The 26,233-nt window shown below is 31.6% G+C and overlaps 1 protein-coding gene and 2 long non-coding RNA genes across 3 annotated transcripts; all 3 read left to right on the top strand.

Annotated features, from left to right (window-relative positions):
- The first annotated feature begins 13,047 nt into the window (after nucleotides 1-13,047).
- LOC135145119 (uncharacterized) lies at nucleotides 13,048-14,067 on the top strand. The gene is made up of 3 exons (XR_010283332.1): nucleotides 13,048-13,188; nucleotides 13,590-13,639; nucleotides 13,740-14,067. It is a non-coding gene; the product is annotated as an uncharacterized LOC135145119 (long non-coding RNA).
- A 1,966-nt stretch (nucleotides 14,068-16,033) lies between these two features.
- On the top strand, nucleotides 16,034-20,412 carry LOC135145120 (rRNA 2'-O-methyltransferase fibrillarin-like). The gene is made up of 7 exons (XM_064077230.1): nucleotides 16,034-16,098; nucleotides 16,319-16,528; nucleotides 17,639-17,785; nucleotides 18,370-18,501; nucleotides 19,637-19,796; nucleotides 20,032-20,155; nucleotides 20,210-20,412. The coding sequence occupies exons 1-7, from the start codon at nucleotides 16,086-16,088 to the stop codon at nucleotides 20,378-20,380; spliced, it is 957 nt and encodes a 318-aa protein (XP_063933300.1). The 5' UTR covers nucleotides 16,034-16,085; the 3' UTR covers nucleotides 20,381-20,412.
- A 2,044-nt stretch (nucleotides 20,413-22,456) lies between these two features.
- On the top strand, nucleotides 22,457-22,938 carry LOC135145112 (uncharacterized). Its single transcript, XR_010283328.1, has 3 exons — nucleotides 22,457-22,621; nucleotides 22,674-22,770; nucleotides 22,816-22,938. It is a non-coding gene; the product is annotated as an uncharacterized LOC135145112 (long non-coding RNA).
- Nucleotides 22,939-26,233: the final 3,295 nt, after the last annotated feature.

Here is a 26,233-nt window from a genome sequence, read left to right on the forward strand (position 1 = left end):
AGCATCCAATAAAAGGTTTTAAACACACATTATCTTTCTTTTTGGTTTCTTTTGATACGAAAGGTGCGAGGGATGCAACAATTGCACTCAACGTAGAACATAAATGTGAATAACTATGAAATACGCTCAACCCCTTGCTATACGCAGAAATACAAATTTTTTGCTGTCAGTGGCACTGGAGCGCCCCCAAAATGCAAAATTACGAAACCAGTCCATACTTTTTAGTAAAAAAATTAAATCGGGGGCACTAACTTAAAAAATTTCAGACCCCCCTAAAATAGGCACGTGTCGTGCCTGCTGTCGCATGTTTAGTTGGTGCAGGTCGAAAGTTTTTTGTCAATACTAGAACTTCTTAGCTTGAACTGCCCAAAGAAAACTTTTAAAAGATGGTGGTTTCTTTTATACAAGTTGTGATTTACACTTATTATGTCTCTTAACCTCCTCAACCTGTAACCTTTTGTGAAAGAAATTTAAGTAAAAAAAAAATATATATATATATAAATCTGGAGTATACCATAAACTAACGAACTCTCAATAGCATTTTTTTTCGAGTGGGTTGTTATCCACTGTTATACTAAAAAAGTTTGAAACAGTGCTTTTTTAACAGTGAATCTTCTAACCTAGTTATTTTAAAGTCACTATATCTGATACATTTTTGTAAAAATCTAAAAAAAAAATTGATTTTCTAACATTATAGTTAAAAAGGTAAGCACAAGTCAAATAAAATCAATGCCGAAGAACCTTATTAAAACTTGTGTGCGTACAAACAAAGTATTTCGGTAGGCGAGACCTATAGTGGCTACGCCTGGGTAAATAGGGTCTCGGCACGGAACCTTGATTTAGACAAAAGTCCTGAGACCAATTTTTAGTGGTGTGGAAATTTTCATTCCACGTTTTTACTTAAGTTACCATTTTTCGTTTTTCAGTTCGATTCTTAAAATTCTTGCGGATCCGCAGGAACTCTAGGAGATTAACCCTTAAAGAATCCAGGCCTTGTGTCAGACTTGTGTTTACCCGTTTTAGTTTAATCTCAGCCTTGTATTTCTGTTCTTGTTTTAGTTTTTCCTTTATTCTAATTATATTTCCTTAGGGACTTAGATTCACTAAGACTACGTTTGAGTTTTTCATTACACTTTTATAGCACATTATTTAACTTCATTGTTAAATTTTTCCTCATTTATAAATTCTTCCTTATAAATAGATCATTAATTTTAATTTTATGCTATGTTTCACTCATATATAATAACCTACAAAGGTTATATAATAGTGTTTATAACAACAATGATCGTGTAAATTAAGTGTTGATTTAATTTTTCATTGGTAAAGGTGGTCACCCTCTCATAGTGTTTTGATGGACACTAACAATGAAAAATTATTGAAAGAAACTGAGGATCAAAAGATTAGAATTAAAGAGATTTCTTAACAAAAAACCATTAATTTGTTCTACGACGAAGTCTTGGGAGCGTCCTGGAGATAGTTTGAAGTGTATCGTTGCTAGACGATTACTTATTTTTAAATAACTTGTCTCCAATACTTTGAGGTCGTAAGTAAGAGATAACGATCTATGTTCCATTCTCTAATGCGGCCTCAATCATTTTCGTTTGAATAGCTTGTCAAAGTTGATGTTTAGGCATTCGATAAATCATAGGGGATTTTAAAAAAGGTTTTCTTTTTTGTAATTTTACCGTCAAGATGTTTTGTTCGATTTTGGTTATTATCTTAGGCGCCTGTTACAAGCCTGTCGATAAAGTTTTTAATAACTTTATCAAGTTCAGTGCCTTTGTTATGCTTGTAATATTTTCTGACAGGTCCGAAGTTTAAACCTTTAAGTACACCAGGCAGGTGTGCCGCATGTACAGAAAAATATACATATAAGTTTAGTTGCTTGTTATTTGTCCTGCAACAGACTTTGTTGTCAGAAAAGCATAAGTCCAAGTCTTAAAAAGTTATATTTGGCGCAAGAGACCCTAAGTTTATTCAAAAAAGCCCGAGAACCTTATTCAGAATCACCAATATTTTTAAGACCACGCACTTATCCTAGTCACATGGTATGACTAGACAATATCTTTTGTAGTTTACAAAGTAGTCATACTCTTGAATGTATAACCATTAATCCTAATATAGGCGACATTAAGGATGGCTAAACAGAAGGCAGCAGTATCTGCTTTAAGTAATCCATTTTTTTGTTTATACACTACTTGATCGCACCCAAAAGAGCTGTCTTCCCTAATGAGTTAAAAACTTCCAGTATAACATAAAGGGCGCTTTCTTGTCTCAAGCCAGGGTAGAGTTTGTCCCTTTATAATTATACAAAATTAATGGTAGAAAAATAATGTTGTAATACTTTCCACTAATATAAATGGCACAAGAATTTAAAAGCAGTTTTTTACAAAAAGCTTAGGGTTTAGAAAATATCTGAAAAAACGAAAATATAATAAAACTTGTAGTATAACGAAACCAAAGGACGGTCAATAGGAGTTACCTTCCAGGTTAATTTAATTCTAAAATACTTGAGTGGGTTAACTTAGTTCGCATTATATTGATTAGTTTGGCAAGTGAATATCCTAAAAGGAAAACGACATAGGGCGGGTGGGCTACCAAAAGACAAGTTACTGGTTATATTTTTAGCTAGTAAGCAGCGTTAAGATTCTTTTTTTCCCCTAGCTTTGTTGCTTCATAATTGTGGGTTCTATACTATGAGTAATTAGAATAGTAAAATAGTTATAAATATTAGTAGTATATCTCTATATTTTGTATTATATAAAATACAATAACTTATAATATTACAATTCTATTTAAAAAGTTCATTTGGTTTAATCAGAGAGGGTTTGAAGAAATATATTATTTGAATATATCGCAAGTGAGGTGTGTTTGAAGTTTTAGCATTATAAAAGGCGAATTCTAAGGAAGCTTCGACTTTTTTTTAAAATTAGGAACCCCGTTAACAATGGATTAAATTAAACAGTTAAAACTTTTCGATCAAGAGTATGATAAAAATTGTCCGACGTTCTTTAACGCATAGTTCTACTTATCTGGTATTTAAACCGATGGTTTGTTTTTAAAGGGGAATTAGGATTTTTAAGCATGGGCTTTGTAGAAGTAGAAAATAGGGTTTTTATAAATTTTAAAAACAAAAGGACTGTAGTTGAGACTGATAAGTTCGGAAGCCTCTACCATTAATAGACGCCAATTTTTATATAATTATTATAGTACCGGTTTGGATTTTACTACGCCAACTGTATTGATATCTTAACATCCATGTACTTGAGTAGGATAAATACACACGCGAAATGAAGAAAAAACCGAAGAAGGCTGTACTCAGTTTAGGAAGAATACCCATTGTGACGCGTATAATTACTTAATATTGATAGACTTCCAAGGGCCTTTAGTATTTCTGAATTAAATAAGATTACACTTATTAATTTGACTTTATGTCTGAAAAAATGGACTTAAGTAAGAAAACTGATTAAATCCTTTTATGAAAAAATTTTAAGTGATTACGGTTTACTATATTGCTTACTTTCGCCAACGTAAGCGGATATTGGTTCAATTAATGTATATATTGTTTAAGTTAAAGTGGGAAAATTAAGGCTCAAAGACTACTAATTCTTTTTGCATGCGGTTTGCGAATTTTAATTTAAAGTAATTGAAGGTAATCCCTATGTAAATCTAACCTTTAGTAACTTAATAAATAACTATGAAACTGAAAAAATAAGGGCAAAATATATCAGAAATGTTACGGCGCTTTGATCAAAATGTTAAGATACAGGGCCATTAAGGGTTTCTTTTACCTTTAAAGCTTCAATAACAAAAAACTTTAGTATAGCAAGGACAAATTTAAGCTTTTGAGAAATGTAAACAAGGACGCTGCTCTTAGGTCTTATAAAAATAATTAAAGATGGAAGCTTCTATAGAGTTATTGGAAAAAGGGATGATCCCTTTTGCTCCAGAAGTACACACACGACATTTTTTGTGAGGGAGCCGCCAATTGTAATAAGGTTACTTCATCCATAAAAAATAAACTAAACTATGGAGGGTTAGCGATTGATAAAATTATTTTTTGCAGTAAAATTATAAATTGCTTCAAGCCCCTTAAAAAAGTTTTTATAGAGGGCTCCTCCCTTCTAGAGAGGAGCTCATAGTCGGGGAAGCCTGTCTGATGGTAGCGCTGGTAGGTGTCTCCAGATGGCCTTGGGGCTTGTGCCCAAGGCTGCCTCTCCCGGTGGTGGTTTTTGCCGGTTTTCCACCGCACTAGACCGAATGGCGGGAGTTCAGGCTATATATCTCCCGCTTTTTCAGTCCTTCGGGAGAGTCATTATAGCTCTCTAAAGAGCGTACACTGGTGGGCACGCCTTCTTCGACCCCTGCAGAAGAGGGGAATTCAGAAGCGGCTTAAGGTCTCAAGAAGAGAGCCGTAGTATGCCAGTGCTAAATATATATACAATCGCTTAGTCTAATTTCGTCTTCAACGCGCTCATCGTCAACGAGTTTACAATTCTTGCTCTCCGAATAAGTTTCCAAGTCAAAATCTTTGACAACCATGGGTTCACTCAGAGGTACTGCTTGCAAAGCAGTACTTACTAATCTTAACGTCGCTCCTGCATTGTCATTATTTAGATCTATCCTAACGATCTCCGTATATTTCTTCAATAAGTTATCTTCGACCTATCCAAACTTATTCACATATTTTTTTTGATCTTCATCTCTAAAAAATCTTGGATCAAAAAGACACACACATTTCAATAGTTTTTCCTTTCAAAAAGACACTACAAGTAACCCGTCGGTAAGTATCTTTTAAGTTAACTTTTGTTCGACATAAATAAAGTTATAACTGAAATCTTTTAAGATAGAAGCAATTTATTGGGGCTACGGTAGTCACTCTTCAATTCTCCGCAATAATCTCCCCAACTCGTCTTTGTGCCACTCTACCTTGCCTTTGAAAGAAAACAAACGGTAGCTCGAAATCAACTTAAACAGAGTAGCCTTTTTTTCCCGAGCTAACTTCAACATTAAAGGAAATTATGTAAAATTTTTCACCTTTAAAATTTTAAAACTCTGGACGTACTTAAACACAACTTCGTAAGACCTGTCTCTAAATCACCTATTTTACTCAGTAGGCCTTCTTTGTATAAGTCAAACTTTTTTAGAACAAGTTCAGTCATATACGTAAAGACACTGAAAAGGATTATAGCTATTGACTCTGCGTCTAGGGTGCGGGGGTTGATTGTTGACGAGTACATTGAAACCTTTTTTAAAAATTTATAAGTTTAAAAAATAAAATTTTTCTCTTAAGCTGAAGAGCGGCTGAAGGTAGTTTTTTCATAGGAATTACCTTTATTTCACAGCTTTTTTTACCAAGACAACTCCTACTTTGATTATTTTTTTTATTATAAGCCACCAGGGCTTTCACGGTGTTCAGTTCTTCCGCGCACTCTACTTTAATCTTTTTTACTCAAATTTTGAAAGGTGCGTAGAATGGAATGAAGTTGTTTAGGCAGGTTAGAGCCTCCTTTAACCAAAAATTCTCTTCTTTTTAACTTCATAACTTATCGAAAAAAATGAAGAAGTTCTATTTGATAAAAACTTGCGAGAATTATTAAAGTTAATATTGACCACCTCGTAATGGAGATCTGTCTTACAACAAAGTAGTTTGCTTCTTGCATCCTTTCTTTAAATTCTACGGAAAAATCAATGGCCTGCCTAGAGAAAACAATAAACTTTAACAGAAATTCTTTGGTCCTGCTAATTCTTCTAAAGCTAAGGGCGTCCTCTAATTTATTTCGCTCTCGGGATACTGAAGACAGTCTCCCGGAAAGACGGAAGTTATAATAATCTACCAGGAGCAAGGCTCCGGAATAACTGAATAAAAACTTTTTTTTTTTCAGCACTGGCATACTACGGACCTTTTTCTTAAGACCTTAAGCAGCTTAATCTGGATTCCCCTCTTCTGCAGGGGTTGGGGCACGAGTCCCCACCAGTGTATGCTTTTTAGAGAGCTATAATGACTGTCCCGAAGGACTGAAAAAGCGGGAGATATATAGCCTGGACTCCCGCCATCGGCCTAGTGCGGTGGAAAACCGGCAAAAACCACCACCGGGAGAGGCAGCCTTAGGCACAAGTCCCAAGGCCATCTGGAGACACCTGCCAGCACTACCACTAGACTGGCTTCCCCGACAATGAGCTCCTCTTCAGAAGGGAGGAGCCCCTCTGATTGTATAATTTGTGGTTAGTAACTGCATATAACTTAGTGGGGGCTAAGTTATAAAATTATGTATATACGCCAGCCAGTGGCACAGACCGAGAGGTCTTTTTCTTCTATCGCGTGGTTGCGGGGGTAACCTGATTGAGTTGAGAAGCGTGATTGGGCTAGTGGAATTGATAAATTATAATATATAGTTTTCGAACTGACTATCTTTATTATACTTCGGTCGCTAGAGTAGATAGTGTCAGTGCACTAAACAACAACTTAATCAAAATGCGGAGAACAAGTCGGAAGAAAAAGCGGTGGGTTTAGCAGAGTTAGTTCGTAAGTATACTAGCTTGAACCTACATAGAAACAGGCAAGCGAATTAGCGGCTAATAGAGTGGATGAAATCACAGTTCAGGAAAATGAATTAATTATAATTTATTAACAGTTGTCAAGGGAGTTTCCAGAAATTCAACATTAGACAAAAACGCCTGTGGTAAAGACTCTTAGAGAAATATCGTTCGCAAAAACAATTTATTCGGGTAAAATCCTTGAAGCTTTATTTTATTCTCGATCTCCTCCTAACGTAAAATTTACGTTTCTAATATACTACGTTAAAACTGGCATTTTAATACAGAAAACCCAAGGAAGACCAAAAATTTTCACTTATGTATAAATAAAAAGCTAACCGTGTTTATGTTGGCTTTTATATATGACTTGTATTACAAATTACGTATGTGTATGTATTATCTATTTATTAAAATAAAATATGTGTATGTGTAGGAGGAGGTTAGGTAATTATGTTTGAAAATATATATTACACAAACATTGCGAAAGGTAAGGATGGAAACGGTTTATAATGAATATAAAGTATACATACAACTGTACTTTGTTCGTTCTATTTTAATTTATTTTAAAATGTAAAGAATAAAAAATATTTTTTAAAAAAATTCTCAGTAAGATTATAAAAATAATAGAATATGAAAGGAATTCTACTACTTAGTACAAAGTAAAATTAATAAAGATAACAAGTGTTTATTAAGAAAAACATGAACAATTTATGAAGCTTTTATTAACAGCAATAGCTTTTAATCTTAAATTTTGTTTATATTTAGCTCCGTGTGCTAAAAGCTTTTTTTAACTATAATTGCACTCAACGATGTATAAGTAAATGTACAACGCTTTATAATTTAGTCTATAATGTAAATATACGTGTAAAATTATAAACTTTTTTTTTTATTTTTTAGCACTAACATTCTACGGCCTATCTCCGAAAAGATTTTAATCCACTTAACCTAATATATTCCTTTCCTATGTATGAGTTTGGGGTCGAATGCCCACTAATATACGCCCTTGAAAAAGCTATAATAGCGTTTTCAAAGCACTGAAACAAAAAACTTATTACAATTAATACATATATATATATATATATATATATTAAACAAGCTTTGTGTGGTTCGTAATGCATCAGTGGTAGCATTCACCAAAGTAAAAGGTTGTAATTATGGAAGGCCCCACCCCACTAAACAGGCCCAAAAATGAGACCAAACATTGCGTTGAAGCAATTACAAATTACACTTGCACGATACAAGGACGGCCAGTGCATTAAAGGCGATAAGAACGAGGGTGTATATTAAAATTTGAGGGGAAAGATTAGATATTCAATCATATAGTACAGAATGAAAAAGTCCGGTTCGCGGAAACCGAACTAACAGCTTCAGTTTGTGCAGTAATGCTCTTAAATGTCGAGCTACGAGGGGAACTCTAAAATATGGCGAATTGGATAATCACTTTTAACCTTTTGCTATTAAAAGAACATACTGCCGGACTAAAAAACTGCTTGTAAGTTGTTAAAGCTTATATTTAGTTTATATTGCCAGTCCATTTAGCACAGGGAACGTAACGAAGGAACCTTTTTTTTAAAATTGAAATTTAATTTATATAGATAAAAGTCATGTTTTCACTATGCTTAAAAGATTTCCAAACTCTGAAGAGGCGTACAAACCTTTTTATAATTTAGGTTTTTAAATGTTATACCGATAAAGCATACTTTCAGGCCCGTTTTCAAAAATTAAGTGAGAAGCCAAAAAATATTTTTTATAATAGTACACAAGTAAATAATTTATGTACTTAAACTTACGACAGTACATTTGTAGAGGGAAATATGAGTAGTGTTAGGCGTTAATCTAAGGTAGTTATTGAGTTACTTAATGAAATTATATGAAAAAATTATACTTGTTTAAATGACTTAAATATTATACATAATTTAAGGGTAAGGCCACTTTTTATATAAATATAATTATTGGTAGCAAAATTAATAGTACTTCTTTTCCTTCCCATAGTTTCTGTGGAGCTCTGTTTATGTAACATTGAGATGATACACGAAAACACAATTTTGTTTAACTTAGTAACGAGTTAAGCTTGGAATTTGTTAGAGTTTAGGAGAAATTACGAAATCTAGTGAGACTTACAACTTCCACTAAGTCTTTAGTTTTTAATCTTGTCTCAATTTTTTTTTTTGCCAGAATGCCTGTAATTTCAGTTGAGAACTTCTCAAAGAAAAATAAACTGCCCTTTCATACTTGGTGAGTGATAAAATAATTGTTATAGTAAACTTAAAAACTTATTTGAGCAGTTTAGAAGAGGATCATACCCACGTTTTTTTAGGTGCTTGCTTCTCAGTGATTATTATGGACGTATATTTGAAAAGAAGAAAGCTGAGAAAGAAAAAGAAAAGTTATAAAACTTAACTAATAGTTTAAAAGAGCTAAAGGCCGCTTGTGGGAATAGAGTAGAATTTCGACTTTCCTTATATATTTTGACAAGCCATGGAAACAAGAAAACAATAGCTAAATCTTATTTCTATTTTTGTAAAGTGGATATTCACCTCTACGGAGCATCTTCTATTGTTTTATTTTGGGTGCTTTTTACCAATAAGAATGAAACAAACTTTATTCAGTGTGGTAGCGCTAGCTTTAAACTTGCCGAACTACCAAAACCTGATAGAGGATCTATACTAATAAATAAGTTTGTTAAATAACATTATTACATCACTTTGAGAGGTAATTTTGAATAATTAAGGGCTAAAAATAACGTATAAGAGATATACAAGCTAAGTAACTTTAATCTCGACGATATATTCACCCCGCGTATCTTTTTATATTAGTGCAGGAGCTGGTGTCTCGTCCTACATTGGACGTCGAGCACAGTGATGTAAGCGTCAGCTATCGTTTAATGATCCTTTTTAGGCAACTATGTAGGTTGACTTCCTAAAGGGAAGACTAGGCGCTATTTTGCGCATTTGGCTGTTAGCAGTATCTTGGTGCTTTCATCCTTTGTTGTACATTCCTCCTGGGAGGGAAACTTTTTGTCCCTAGGCTCAGGTCGTAAGGTGGCTGATAAAGATCAGTATTATATAAAAAGACGCGCCCAGTATTTGAGTTATTCCTGGCGGCTTCCCCATAGTTTCGATTTAGGGCAGTTAATTAGGTTCCATACGTGGGTAGAATACAATGTGAATTCAAAAATACCTGTCTCGGGTCATGTCGCCCTCTACTCTTCGGAGGTGTCCTATTATAATCTCCTTGGGTCACTGTCGTATAATTAACACTCTTAGCAAGATATAATCTGGTATCCGCTTTGACACTTGGAACATATGACATGAAAATTAATGAAGCGTGACTATGGTACCTTCCTAAGTTCAGCTCTGTTTTGAGTTGTGTTGTACTTCAGAAACTCTAGGTGCTTCCGCTCGGGCGGAAGGTTGGCTTAAGCTCTTTAGCAGGTGTTATATTTCTTGTGTCTTAGCATGATACACTATGACCAGTAGCATGCCTTGAACTGGTTCCTTTGTGCTCACTCGTTAAATCTGTATTGTTCTACTGATTAAAAGTAGCTTTGAACCATGTTGGGCGACTTGGCTAATTAACCTTGGGCTCGGCTTAAAATAGAAGCTGACGCTATGTATAATGCATTGCCTTCATATTGGTTTCTTCTGAGACGCCACCTACGGTGAGTTAGACGGCCCTTGGGTGAAATCTTGGTGATCCTAGCTCAGTTACTAATTCAAGCTTCTGTCAAGTGTTAGGAGCAAAGACGAAAGCATTCAAAAGAAACACGTTTTAGTAATGATGATGGCGAATAACACTATCGCTCTGTTCCAGAGTCACTGGAGTACTTTGATATTTAGCTTAAGTTATCGACTAGTTAACCTTTCACTCTTAGCTTGGTGGCATAGTGCATGGGTGTTGGTTCTATAGTCATTCGATTGGCCTAGCTACCGTGTTTTTAGCTATAGAACTAAATGGTGAGTATAAGGGGCCGACCCCAGGGTTATATATCACAGGTTTGCAAACTGATTTCCAGAACTTAGAGGTCAAGCCCCATAAATAAGTCGGGAAGGGGGGGTGTTCTTCGATGGGGTAGGGCTAATCTCGTAGATTTCTTCACGTGGCCATACCATGTTAGAGTAAGCTGATCATGTGAGTACTACTTTCAGTTCGCCTCATAAACTGAATTTAAGATAGTATAACTCATTACAGTAAGCTCATAACTGAGTAAGTACACCCCTAACTTTCGTTAGCAATTATTTGTTATTAATGCAGAATTTAGTAAATTTAGGCCCAAGGAAGCCTGTAAAAGCAAGACTTAACTCGTCTCAGTATTTGCTCAGTTAAATCCTAGCAGGTCAACTACACTAGTAATAGTTAAATAGAAATCAGAGACGATTCTCCAAGCACAGCTACCACAGTGTAAAATATGGTCTAAGTTACAACCGGAAGAATATCGCACTATGTCCTCTTTTGAACTGTGTGTTAAAGCACCCTAACGTTCTCCGAGGTTCCGACGACTCTAATGACATTACGAAAGAGCAAGACAACCATACTCGAAACCAGATGTTGATAATTAATAGAATGAAGTATAGCTTACGATATACCCTCAAATCAAATTCAAGAAAGCATATAGTTATAGTGTTACTAATCACCACAAAGTTTTCAGCCAATAAGTTTGATATGTAATTGCCCACGAATAGCAGAATTTAGCCGGACATGAATTATGCCAATCGATGGGAGAAAAGACTAACTTCAATGGTTCCTTAGTCGAAGAAGGGTCTCCCTTAAATTTCTAAAATACTGAGCTAGCATTGTTAATTACGATGCTCAAATCCACACAATAACCTAGTAGCTGGGTCACCAGTCCATACCCTATAGCTGCTGGTCTGCAAGTTTTTCAAGATAACTAATGCTTATCTTGCTTCGTTAAAAACACATGATATCTCAGGTACACTACGACATTGCTCGTGTCAGTCTTATAATAGTAGTATGGAAGCCCTACTTCGCGCCGACTTTCGCGAGAAAAACGGCGAACGCCAGATGTACGTTCAGTTTCACCTAATTCTCGTTTATTGAACACCTTAATTATTTAACTATACAAAACATTGACCCTGTTATCAGTTTAAATAGTGTCTCTTACTAGTATGGTTAATCAAATACTAAAGTTTAACCGAAGATCAAGTTGTAAATTATGCTTTTAACGACTTGAGTAAACTTCTTAAAACTGATGGAACACCCGTAGTAATATATTTTTCATTTTTCCAGTTTAAGGCAAAAAAGAAGACCTTAATACACCAAAAGTTACTCGATCTTATCAAAAGGTAGCCGACTTGTTCGAGAGTACATATAAGCACTAAAGCTATTGTCACTGTTACTTTAAGCCAAATTTAATGCATATATTATGCAATAAGCTACTATGAATATATTAAATCAATGTTATAAACTTTTTAGCTATACATCAGCATCCTTTAGCATAATTAATTCCACCCCACTTGGGTACTATTTTACAATTTCCTTCCAATACTTTACTCTATTAACGTTCTGCTTTAATAGAGCTCAACCTTAACAAAAATAGACCCCAACTCTGCCATCCTTTTAAGCCAAAAGCTCGAGAATGTTCCTACAATAATAAGTTTTTTACTCTCTTAATGTTTTTTTTTTTAAAATTAATTAACTGCTTGACCCATTAAGGTAGATAGAACATACTATACAATTCTTCAAGCTAGTTAGCTTGTGTTATTATAGTGAAACCGACCTGTCAGGACTAGCAATATAAACAATAAAGGTATTGAGACGTTACCAACCAAAAACTCTTACCAATCAATCATGCTAGCAGATAAAAGCTAGATTACTACAGGCCAAGTTGGCAACAGAGTCCAGAATTAATGTTGAATAAAAAATAACATTCAAGGAATATAACGCGCCCCCACGGCTCTGCATCAATCTTAAATATCACTTCTAACTGACTTTAAAATTCAAGAAGAAAGTATGTCTTCGCTTAGTAGTATCACTAAAATACCCTATGGAAACTAGAAAAATAATATTAGGCCAAATACTTCTGCTCTTTTAAACGACTTCATTCTATAAATTAATAGTATAAAAGTTGCAATGACAAGAAGTGCCTTATTATCAAATACGTATCTGATAGCCAAGACAGTATTCTCAATTCTCTCTTAATGTTCTTAGTATGCTTGTGAAATTAAGTTGGAAATATAAGGCTTAGCAAACTATGTTATACTTAGAAAATTTTGAACAACTATATATAGTTACATATAAGCAATAATGATATGAATTGTAAACTTCAGTAGATCTATTTTTCTCAGGTATAAATTATAAGAATAAAACCTAAAAATACAAAATGAAGATTACTAACGCGACGAGAAAGTAAAGTGTTGGCAGAGACGGCCCCCTCTTGGCTCGCGTGCGAGTTGCTCATCAGCGATCACATGGTTCAGTTTTTCACGAATTAGTATTTTAGCAGGGCGGGCATTGCTTTGTACTAGTTCTTCTTCCCTTGCTTTTCTTTGTTGGCGATTCAAGTTGTTGCTTTTGTTGTTAGTCCCAGGGTGGAGTGTTGATAATCTTGATTTTTAAGTATTTTTTGTAATTTATTAGATTAGCAGATTCTTTAGGAATTTGTGGGAGCTATGTGAAGGGCATTTAATGCTCGTAATTTTACTATATACTATAAAGCTGTATCGTTGTTATTCCTCCTTCTGCTTTGAGCTGGACAACCTAATGGGTTCTACTTACTTTTGACCTGTCCCGCTTAGCGTGAGGAGGAAGATTAACTCCTGGTTGTACCAAGCCCTTATGGCCATTTAGTCCATATTGCGCATAGAAAACTAGTAAATCTTAAAGAGTTATCGTGCGGTTAAGCATGTTAACCTCTAACGAATCCAATGAAGACTATAACAACTGATTGCTCAGCTGTTTAAAGGTTGTGCAGTAGGAAAGAACTACACCGACTTCCATGTCTGAGGATATTTTTTTTTTGCTTGTTTTGTAAAACTTTAATATAAACTTTTTTATCTTAAGTTATACTTTTAAATGTACTTATTTATAACCAGAGCGTGGACTTAAATATAATTAACTTGAAAAGTTTAAAAACTTTGTTCCGGTAATAATATATCTTTGCTTATTACGGTTGTTTATGCTAGTGTTTTATGTTTTAAAAAAAAATTGTTTTTTTACTTTAAGCGACCTTCTTTTCAACTAAGCTCTGCAGGTTACCTCGTAACTTAACTTCTTGGCTTGGTTTTTCGACGGAAGGGAAATTACGCCGGTAAAAGGGCTGATAGTTTATTATAACTAAACGGTGTTAGCGAGTCGGCTAAATTTTTTTTTGATGTTGCATTAGTTTTTATTATTTAACCTCTTTTTTAGCTTTTTATATTCGTTTTAATAGTGATTTTTGAAACGCAGAAAGTGATGATACTTTTACGCTATGTGAGTTTGAGAGCTCTCCTTGTTTAAGTTAGGTTTATCTTATATTCTTTGGTCTTCTATAGCGGAATCCCTTTTTGTTTAAAGTGGGAACCGGAACTATTATAAGTTTATTATTGACTTACACAACTAATAAATGTATTTTATTATTTTGCTTTTTGTTTCAATATGTTAGTTGATGAAATATTCTAGTAGAGAATAGTTAAAGTATTTGAGTATTGATAGTATAGCAACTCCGAAGAGGTATTTGCTATAACAAGAAAACGCACTTCACCTCAAATAATATTTTTATTATAAGTAATAGCAAGTAGTTAACATCACAATTACCATTTAAAAAAATAGACAATAAAATCATTCAGGAATTATACACTAAAAGGCTATCATGAACTATAAGAGATACTAATAAACACAAACGAAAGATAGCCAAAAACAAAAGCAAAACATAAACCTTCATTTTTTCAGGAAAATTGTTCCTTTCTTAAGTTATTCAGTAAGCAGAGATTTAACTAATAAAAAATAATATTAACTATTTGCTTAGTAGGCTTTATTTTAAAGAATCCGATTACTGGATTCCGCCTAATAAATTGAAATGTTAAGCATACAAGCGCGCGTAGTTATAAATAGTTTGCGTACCTGTAGTAAATTTAAATATGCGTGTAAACCACTTCACTCAGCCCAAGATGCTTGTATAAGGTGCGGTGTAATATTTTATTTCCTCTTCTTTAACATTCCCAGTTATAGACGCTACAGTTTAACTTTGACTACGAGCAGGAAAGCTTGAATTAATAAGTTACATAATTAATCTAAACCTTAATTTTACAAACAGGAAAATTATTTTTTAACCTTTTATGGAGGTATTGATACTGTGAAACTGGGCAATAAAGTGTGATTGTACTACAAAAACTTTATTTATTTTTGTTTTACTTTTTTTTTTGGTTAAGCCCCTTTATTTCATAAGTTATGGATGAGAGCCAGTAGTTTTCTCTGCGCAAACTATAAGGTGTGGCTGTATGTTCTTTAGCCGCTTACGTTTGTGGTTATAAGCTCTAAAAGTTCGTAAACTTTATTTTTGTAGTGTATGAAAAGATAAATTTAGACCAGTTTGTTATGAACCGTTATGGGAGGTATTTTATAGTTTAGACTGGTCGCTTTAGGGTGAATTTTATTATTATTATTATTGTTATTAACAATACTATTATTATTATTATTATTATCATTTACAGTATTATTATTAACTATAATTATTATTACTAAAGTTTTACCACGACTAAAGTAATTATTATCAATAATTTTTTTTTAAAAAAATCTATTAAAGTCCATTAAAATTTGTTTCCGTCGAAAACTTTGTTATTAATATGTTATTATCACTATTTCAATACTACTATTATTGTAGCTTTTAAGAACGATTTTATATAGTAAATACGGCTATTATTATAACTAGTGTCGCTTTTGTTACTGTTAACACTACTGTATATCAACAACCTACAGCGGTCTCTAGCATAACCTATCCTTTTTAACCTTTATTTTTCAAAAACAAGAGTTTATATGAAAGCTAAAGTCGTTAAATTTAAATCTTTAAGTGGGTAACCCCAAAAGTTACTGTTTCGCAAATTACTTTCCCTAAGTGAGCTAATTTCATCTTTTAAGCGTCTAGTTCTTTTCTAAGCCCAGCGTTCTCGGCTAACAAGTTGGTAGTCTTTTCTTGCTGACTAGTAGTGCCTGCGAAGTGTTGCCCCATGAAGAGTAAAAAAATAACAAAACGGAGATAAGTTAAAATATATGCAACTATAAAAATTTCGTTCAATTAAAAAAAAAAGAGAAAAAGCGCCAAAAAGTTCGAAAAAATCGGGGTGCTTATGTCGCACCCTGCCTAGCTTTCAGGTTATTGCAATTTTTTTTATACCTAATCGACGGATTGGCACGCGGCTACCATAACACATGGAGCGTGAAGTAAATTTTTTCGTGCAGCTAAGAGGGGACATTATAACTCGGCTTTGCTTATCTTTTCTTGCTATTTTTGTTTTGGTTCATTTTTTGTTTAGTGCAGTATACAATTTTAAAAAGTGAAACTTATTAATTATATGCAGTTATAAGATATATTTGTAAATATAGGAAAGATTATGGCCCCCGAACGTTAGTTACTCGCCTTTAATATATTATGTATCTCGTTGAATTTATTTGTAGCTAGTATGAATTAAGTTATTAGTTTATACACTATGTTGATAATAATGTTAAAAAAAACTCATAATTTTAATTAAGTTTTCTTTACTTGCGGTTAAGATCAAATTTTCGATAACTTTTTCTTGGGAGTTACTAAATCTATATTATATGATTGTATTGGTACTGTAAAAAGGTTTTAACAATAAAAGAGGAGGAATGCGAGCTGGTTTTAGAGGAAGAGGAGGTGGTGCTCCTGGAAGAGGCGCGCCTCGGGGAGGAGTTAATAGCGCCCGAAGAGGATCGTTTGGGGGACGCGGCGGGCGAGGTGGAAGGGGAGGACGGGGCGATCGCGGTGGTCGTGGTGGACGAGGCGGCAGAGGCGCTAAGAAACCCGGTTTTAAAGGTATCTTTATAATGTAAAATTTTATAGAAAAAAATAATATTAATAGTAATTTTAATATTTGAAATAAAATTATAATTTAATTTATACAATAATTTTTTTTTTTCAATTTAAAGTTAGTAATAAATCTACATAAACGAATTTATACTTACTTAATTTTTTTAATTTATCAATTTTAAGTATAGATTTTAATAATATATATTTATTCTAAAAAGAATTTGGTTATATCTTTTTTATATTTTTGGTATTCACTTTTATTTTTTAATATATTTTTTGAATGTTTTAAGATTTTTTCTTTTTTATTATTATTACCACTATCCTCTATGTGTTCTATTTTTATTTTTTTACCTAAACTAAACTGTTATTATTTTTTTATATCCATATGCGGCTAAATATTTAACATAAGTTTAATTATTGATTTCTGTTCTTAGATATATATAACTATAGAACCTAAATATTTTATGTTACTATTATTTTTACATAATAAGTGCTGATGTATATTTTGTTAGTTTTAAGTTTTAAATTTCCTTTTTTATATTTCTTCTAATGATTACATTTTGTTTAGTCAATATTTTTCAGTCTTAACGTACATATAAATTTATTTACTATAATATTTTATTTATTTTTTAAATATATATATTTATAAACTTTATATTTATTAATTTTATAATAAATATTTAGAATAAAAATCTAATTATCGCTATTTTACTTAATCAATAATTTTTTAATTTTAATTAAAGTTTTCTTAACTATTTTTGATTAATATTTATTGGCCATTTTATGACCAGTTAAAGTATATATAGTTTACTTGACTATTTAAAAGTTTTTTAATTAATTATTTTAAAAAAGTTTATTAATTGAGGTATTTGTTTCTACTAATAATATCTTTTTTATATTGGCTAATACAGTCTGCTGCACTAATAAAATATAATTTTTAGTATTTTTAGTTATTTTTTGAAATTTTTTATTTTATTTTATTATTTTTATATTATTGCATATTAAGTTTAATTGGTTATTAATGCCTTTTTATAATTAAAATATTTAAAAAATAACTTTCAGTCAATACCTGTTCGTCCCTTTAGCAAATTTTAATTAATATAATTTTTTTATCAGGCGGCTCGAAAGCCATTGTTGAGCCTCATCGCTTTCCTGGCGTTTTTGTGGCACGTGGCAAAGATGATGCTATTCTTACAGAGTCCATGGCTCCCGGCCTTTCCATATATGGCGAAAAACGCATCCAAACAGAAAGAGAGGAAGACGGTTCTTATTAGTCATTTTCGTTCCTTTTATATTATTGATGTGTAATGTATTTAATAAAAAAGCAGTTAATAATAAGTTATTAAAACAAGTAATTCAAGTTTTGATTAAATTAATAATTTATCATGAAACAAACAGTTAAGTAAAAAATATTAAATCAGTCAAAGAAGCATTTTAAAATTAATAAGATTATCAAATAAAAATACTTTTGTTAGTCCTTGAGTGATAAAAGAAAGGTTTAGAATTACTAATATTTATGTATTAATAAAAATTGTGAATTGTTGAAGTAAATGTATTAAGTCGGCAAGGGGAATTAGCTCTCGTGCTTTTACCTTTTTTATGCTTGCTGAGCGTTGACCTCAGCTTTTTAATTCGTTTGCGCCATTTAATAATTATTTGTAAAAATAAATTTATATTACATTTATTTGTATGAAATTTTTTTATATTATATTATATAATATTTTGGTACTAAACATTAGTTTTTATTTTTATTAATACTAACATCTATTTATTAGTTAACGTTTTATACTCTTATTTTGATTTTAATACGAAAAAATAAGTTTTTTTATTACTTTAATTTATATAAGGCCAGAAGAAGACGGCTGAATATCGATTTTGGAATCCATTTCGCTCTAAAATAGCTGCTGCTGTTATTCGAGGAGTTGAAAATATATGGATTTACCCGGGCGCCAAAGTTTTGTATCTTGGCGCCGCTTCCGGTAATGGCGTTTCAACTAATTTTTTATATTTATTATTATTTGTAATATTATTTTAAGAATTTTTATCCTTTTTATAGTTATTGTAATATTTTTGTTGAGAGCTTATACAGAGTTAAAATTGATGTTTATTTTATAAGCTATTTATAGAATGTTTAAAAACATAAAATAATTATTATAGCTTAATAGTTCAGAATTCAATTTGGTGTCTTCCTTATTTTAGTTTATTTTTTGTTTAAATTATATAGTTCTTTATACGAAATTACAATGTTTTTTACTCTTTGAACGTTCATATTTTTATTTAAATTGATTTGTGAATTTTACAAATAAATTAAAAAAAAACCCGTTTAATGTCTTAAAAAAGTATAGCATTTTGTTTTTATCGAAATTCATTTTGGCGTATTTAATTTGAACTCAGGGGAGCTATACCATGTAAGAGGAGGTTTGTTTTTCAAAGTTTTATTTTTTGTTTTTGTTAGCGAGCTTTGCTTTTCCGTGAATAGAATGTCGCAGGCATTTGCTTAATTAGTTTTTTTTATTACTTTTAAAGAGTGAACCGGCAGAGTAGAGAAATTATTTTCCTTTATATATAAAATTGACTTTCCGTTAGTCAGTAGCAGAGCTTAAAATTTTTAAGGTGAGAAGAGGTGGGAACGAGAGCTTATTTAGTTGCAATTATTTTACACCAGCTAAAGTTTATTAAAAATTTTTTTTATTAGTTCTATTAATAATTTATTAATAAGCCTATTATCTTATTAAAGTTTATATCAAATAGTTGTTTAATTTCTTTAATAGTTTTTGTATTTATGTTTTTATCTTTTCACTGTAATAAACATTCATCTAATAATTACTGATATATTTATAGTACAATCCTTTTATATCATTTATATCATTTTTACTATTATATTTGATCTTTCTTTCGTTATTAACTTTTTTTTAACATAAACTGTTTTTTTATACCCTTATGTTAAATTTCTTAACCATAATGATGTGTTTTTGTTATTTTAATATATACTATTATTTTCGAAATTTAATATTATATTCCTATTGTTATTCCCTACCATGCAGTTATTTTTATTTTTATTTTTATTTCTATTTTACCACTCATTAATTTTTTAAATAACTACATTAATACAAGGTACCACTGTTTCTCACGTTTCCGATATCGTTGGTCCTGAGGGCCTGGTGTATGCTGTGGAATTCTCTCTCCGTTCCGGTAGGGATTTGGTAAACGTTGCAAAGAAGAGGATTAATATTATTCCTATTATTGAAGATGCGAGACATCCTTATAAATATCGGTACTTTTATAAATATATTTTTGACCGTTATTTTTTTTACTGCGGCTATTTTTACTCGCGTTAAGCTATATATACTTTTTAATATCACTAATTATTTTGCTAAAATCTTTTGGCGCCTTTTTTTTTGGTTTGGAAGTTTGTAGTGGTATAAAAATTATTTCTTTAAGAATTTAGCTACAGCGAATTCTTTTTTTAATAAATGATTTTCTCTAAAACGGTTAATTTTCTTTTAAAGGATGCTCGTTGGGATGGTTGACACTATTTTTGCTGATGTTGCTCAACGTAATCAGGCGCAAATTGTTGGGGTTAATGCGGAATATTTTCTAAAGAAAGATGGCCATTTCGTAATTTCTATTAAGGTATGTGTTTATTAAATTTTTTTGTTATTTTTTTTTACTATAGCTTATTACTAGGCAAACTGTATAGACTCTACTATTCCAGCAGAAGCAGTTTTTGCTTCGGAGGTAAATAAATTACGTTCTCTCGATTTGAAGCCCTCCGAGCAAATTTCGTTGGAACCGTTTGAACGTGATCATTGCGTCGTTGTGGGAACTTTTAGGAAGACTCCTACACAAAAAAATTAGATTTTAATCAATTTTAATTATAGTTTATTTTATTACATTTTGAAAGGCAGAGATGCTACTCTTGTTTGGAAGAATAAAATTATATTTTGGTTAAAAAATAAAATATCTTTTTTTTTGCTCTTTTTTGAAGGTTGGTTTTAAAATATTATTTTTGATTGACAGTAAACTTGACAGTAAACTTATTTAAAAAATTATTTGCTTTTAGTTTCCACACGAATTATTTTAACATCAGTGTTCCCTTGTACTTTTTAAAGACACTTTTTAGATATTGTCTTAATACAATTATAAGGGAATCATATTTTTGAATTATATAGTTCCTCACTTTTTAGGATTTTTGTTAGAATTAAGTTATCTTTGGTGCTGCAATTTTTTGAAGTTGGCGAGTTTGTTGCTAATTGTCTCAAAATAATGGATTATAGTTGGGGGAAGATATACATAATACTTGAAAAGAGCTTCAAAAGTTTTTAAAAATTATAATTTAAAGTTAATATTATATTAAAGCTGCAGAAGTTTTTATATAAGGAATTTTTTTCTTATCAAAAATTTGTTTGATATATATTTTATGCTAGTTTATAACATAAATATACTTTATATTACAATTCTTTCATGGTTAATGTAAACGCTTAGAAGTTTTTTTTACAGATATTTTGGAACTTTTTGGGATTGCATATACATAATTAACATTAAAAAATAAAAAGTTTACCATATTTGAAATATTACTGATCTTAGTACGTATATATATAAACTATGCAGTTCAACAGAATATCATTTCTTATCAGGCACAGAAGCTTTAAAACGAGCTTGTACTTGACGGGTTATATAGTTAATAGCAGAGGTATTGCTCAAGAATGAGGTTAATGATAGAGATAAAGGAGGGTTGACTAATTATTTTGTGCACTGCCGCCTATAATCCATTTTATTTTATTTTATGTATATAACTCTCATACTAAAGCCTTGTTCCTGTAAAGATTTATTTTGCCGTTTCTCACAACTTTGCTTCTCGAGAAATTTAATTTAATAGTTGTTTACCGGTTCCAGCTAGGAGAGAAACAGGGTATTTGCGTCAACAATATCCTACCGGTGAGGAACAACAACTTGAAAAAGCTGGGTAGATATACTCATGAACTTGCCCTGAACTTAAAATATAAATATTCAAATGCTTAATGAGGCACGATGGAAATTTATTTTCCTTCTAAAGAACATTTTTTTTTAATTGCAATAGTGAAACAATAAAGCTGATAAGTAAACTAAAGAAAATTGTCTAAATAGGGTGCTTTTTATGTGCCCATAGCGCCTTCTTTATATATTATCTCCACGGATATCATAAACCACTAAGCTTCCATAACGGTGTTCTTGTTTCTTAATTTTTTGTAAATTTATTAGATAACATAAAATTTAAGTCCATGATATTAATTTTGCTTGCAGCTTTATTATTAAATTTAGTATGTTTTTTTGTTGTTTGAGTTCTTAAGTCTCATGAAGTGAAATTTATTTAAAATTTTTATATGAAAAGTACGTGAAAATACGCTTTTCTTACTATTATAATTTTCTGTCTCTCTACTAAATGAACCCGGTCATTTGGTAACCTAGAGTTTTTATGTGTTTCAATTAAACATTTCCTTATCTTTCTTTTTACAAACTTAATTTAAATGTTACTACCTGACAAGTCTAGGTGAGTGGGGGTTAATGGATAGCGGGAATATGTGAAGATTACTTGGAGACTGCAAACTTTTTTTCTCTCACCTTTATCTAGGTCGTTACTTGAACCTTAGGTGAATAGTAAAAACCAGGATAGTTTAATAAAAACGCCACGTAGATATCTTTGCCTTAGTGTTACTTAATATTTATTAAATACTAATGTTAAAAGTAAAAAACCATCATTGCAACTCCTTTTCCTTGTTTAATAGTTTTCATAGTGAGGTACCGTCAGCCTACAATGGTTAACGGCATAAAGAAGGGTGACAGAGGAAAAAGATCTGCGTGAGCTTTACTTAATCTAGCTATTTATTAGCCCTCCTCAGCTTTCCCCGAAAACCTTATCCTTAGCTTTTTAATACTTGTTTTTAATTTATTTTTTTTTGACATGGGGTTTTTATAAAGTTAACAAACGAAAATATTGTGGTATATTAAAAATGGAGACAAGTGCCTCTGAGGAAGAGAAAATTGATAAAGAAGAAGTTCAGCGATTTGAACTCGAATGTGAATTTGTACAGTTGCTAGCTGATCCTTTATACTTACAGGGTACTTTGATTGTGTTAAGTCCACGTTTACTGATTTTACTAATAAAATAAAGAACTTGCAAGGCATAAATATTTTGAGGATAAGAGTTTTCTTAATTACCTAAAATATCTTCAGTACTGGAAAGAACCGCAATACTCCCAGTTTCTTAGGTTTTTTTTATTTTTCTTGTTGTTCTTTTATTAATAAGTGTATAGATTTCCTCAGTGTCTCTTTTTCTTGGATATGTTACAGCAAGCTAGTTTTAGGGGCCTTGCTTACTTCCGACGATTTCGTTTCTAATTTAAAACAACAACAACATCTACACTGGCGTTACTATTATCCAGAAACAGTTGAAGAAAACTTGAAAAATCAATAAGATTATTAATATTTTCTTCATATATAATTATTAAAGTTTTTTTTGAACATTCACACTGTTATGTTGACTGACTGATAATAGAAGTACATTACTGTCAACATTTGATTTCATTGTAATTTTACTTGCAAGTACTTTGTAAGTACAGTAAATTCTTAAAGGTAGACAGTCTAAAAAGTAATTTAAACTAGTTTTTTGGCAAAAAACAAACTTTTATGTTTTACTTCTTTTTCAAGATTTTTTAGTTTATTCATTTAAGGATTAAAAGAATGTAAGAAAATAACAGCAAGGCGAATATAGTGAGTATATAAAAGGTTAAGGTTTTTTTGGTTTTATTTTGTAAGAGCTAAGGTTTAAATTATCATAGATGTTTAACGGTTAAATTAGTCGTAAGAAATGTAACTTACATTTGTTATACTTTTACAACTTCTCATTTTTAAGGCAATTATCTAGCATGTTACTTTCCTTCTACCCTAGGCTCTTTATTATGAATGTATTTTTAAATTTATTCTAAAACAAAAAAATTTTTAATAGAATATTAGTGGGTGTGCTGTGCAACTTTTATTATTGCATTAAATTGTTTATTAAAAAATTCTAACACTCTTAAACTAGATGCAGACTGTAAGTGATAAAATATATTAAACTACGTCAATATTTAGACTTCTATCTTCAGGGTACAGTAGATCAATATCGAGCAACAGGTTATGAAGATGCGTAACTAATAATAGACTGATAATAGCTTTATCCATAAGGAGTTTATTTCAAATAAAATCGTTTTTATGCATACAAGGCATAACGCATAACTATTATATTCTCGATATTTTAATAAGATAAATAGCATTTGGCTTCCAATTAAGACTGGAGTCAATATACATGCCATGATATTTTACTTAACTGTTTCAAAAAAAAATTTTTTTGCGATAGCTTTAGAGAATTATCTATTAATTTTTCCTTTTTCATGAGATTATCATCGCATGGCATTTGGCATTCGGTAGATTTTATCGTAAGTTTCCACTCTTTAAACCCTTTTTCAAGGATATAAAAATCGGCCCACACAAGTTTAAAAGCTAATGCGGGTTACCTTTGAACTACGCGAGACATCGCAGCGCCATCATAGAGCTAAGGAAACATTTGTTGGTAGGAGAGGGAAGTGTCACACGTATATAACGGAACAATAAAAAAGAGCCCTGAATGACACTAGCTTGAAAGATCCTGGGGACGGAGGAGTCTTCTTTAATAAGTAAAACAAATGACCTATTGCAAAGAAATGAACACAGCAAGCGCCCAAGTCACTCTGAAACTTATATACAATTAATTCATGGATGTCTTTCATGACAGTACTACAAGCTTTTCAATATTTACGAATACCATAACTGTTGATCCTTGCAAATTAAAACTTTTGTGTTATTCTCTATGATCCTTAAAATTTGATGTGTAGTAGGTGTAGTAGAGTCCTCTACTCGAAATATAATCGCCGGGAAAGGTAGGGGAGGGAGGAAAGTAAACTAATTGACCGGTAGACTTTAGCATAACCGCTAATATGGTTGTAGTTGTTAATATAAGAGTAACCTAACTTTTTCCCCTGGAAGGAAAGTAACCCTACTAAAGACTAAAGAATAGAATAGGTAAGTTTGATAGGTACACGCTAACCATTAGACGAAGACTTTTTAGCATCAGGTTTGATATACCGTCAGGGCCCTTATTTTTTTCCCTTTTCATTCGCAAACACTTGAGTCAGAGGTAATCTACCTTTGCGGAATGAGATAGTATTTGGTTGTATTACTAAAGATAGTGGAGAGCTTGCGCTAAGGAGACAAAATTTCTGCAATATATTGGCCTTTTCTTTATAAAAAAGTGGTATAACATGAGTTTTAAAATATTTCGTTATTTTTGCATAAAATTATTGGACGGGTTTAAAATTCGTAGCTCCATATCCTAGAGGTTGCTTTAAAAGTATTTAGTTTGCGTTAAACCACATTACTTATGTTGTTAGAGTTGACTTATCACATGAGGCTCGTCTTTCCATTTATATTCTTTTTTATCGTCTACATTTATGTTTTTTAAGGTTAGAGGGAAAGATATATTTGAATTGTTTACTATTTTATAAGTAGTTGATGAGTTCACTAAGTAATTTTCGTGTTCTTAAGAGGGAGCAGCATCAATTTCAGACGAACAGGAAGGAATCGGCAAGGGCGTTAAATTATTAACTGCTGTTTTTTTTTAGATTCCAACTGACTCGACTTAAACCTTTAACCAGCAATGATACCGGTTCATAAGCAGATGATAATTTATAAAGATTAATAATGTGCAGAGGAATTGATTTCTTTACAAGGCTATGGCTAAAATAAAACGGAGCCTCTAGTTAAGCGCTGTGTGGTTCTAAGGGGCCAGATCAAAAACTTCACTATTGTTTTGCCCAATGTTTTAAATTGTTCTTCCCTCTCTTCCGTCAAGAAGGGCTACTATTTATGTCTCCTTAAAAAATAACTTGGTTATTATTATATAAATTTATCTAATTACTCCTTCAATAGTTCTTTCCTAAGCGACTTATGACAGGAAATAATATCTGCTGAAACCAAGTTTTTTTTAAGTAATGCATATATTGGTAGACTATAGATTTTTAAATTTTGGTGAATTTAAGGAGAGCTTTATATGACTCTTTATAAGTATAACTGCGCCTCCATCTCTCATGTTTTTCAAAATATATTAAATATAGTCGCCCAGTATTTTTATGCAACAGAGAACAATATGAACTTTTTGCGAGGGCTAAATAACAGGCACATGGTGGTTGCGAATCCCTTAACTCCTATATTTTCTCCCCGAGCCGTTACCGTGTGGGCGCTTGCTAAAATATAAAGTTGTTTTTGTATTAGAAACTTTATATTATTTTTAAGTCATTTTTTTTGTTTTAGCGTTAAGAATGATTTTTTGAATTAATAATATTTAAAACGTGTTAATAGAAGTAAAAACAAAGAGATGGAGATTGGGCTTAGCGTATGGTCTGGAGTGTTAGAAGTAACTTCCAAAGCCTGCAGATTATACATAAACCATATGAAAGGCATAAGTCTAAAATTATACCTTTTTTAATATGGAAATATAATTACTCTTAGGGGATGCGGACCAAATAAATAAAATTATACAATTATAGTTGAGTTAAGATGACTCCTTAATAGAAGAGAGGGGCTTAATATTTATTGCACAAAATTATAAAATCTTTTATTTAGCACAAACTTTTTATAATAAATTGAATATTTTTTTAA

The sequence above is a fragment of the Zophobas morio genome, unplaced genomic scaffold (assembly GCF_036711695.1).
Source record: "Zophobas morio isolate AGI-343-1 ecotype UQ-CSIRO unplaced genomic scaffold, CSIRO_AGI_Zmor_V1 ptg000126l, whole genome shotgun sequence".
Classification (NCBI taxonomy): domain Eukaryota; kingdom Metazoa; phylum Arthropoda; class Insecta; order Coleoptera; family Tenebrionidae; genus Zophobas; species Zophobas morio.

What these genes read in the sequence shown, in the direction of transcription:
- LOC135145120 (XM_064077230.1), top strand. An exon ending in TAAGAAACCCGGTTTTAAAG is followed by an intron (nt 16,529 to 17,638) that starts GTATCTTTATAA and finishes TTTTTTTATCAG; the next exon opens with GCGGCTCGAAAGCCATTGTT. An exon ending in GTATCTTGGCGCCGCTTCCG is followed by an intron (nt 18,502 to 19,636) that starts GTAATGGCGTTT and finishes CATTAATACAAG; the next exon opens with GTACCACTGTTTCTCACGTT.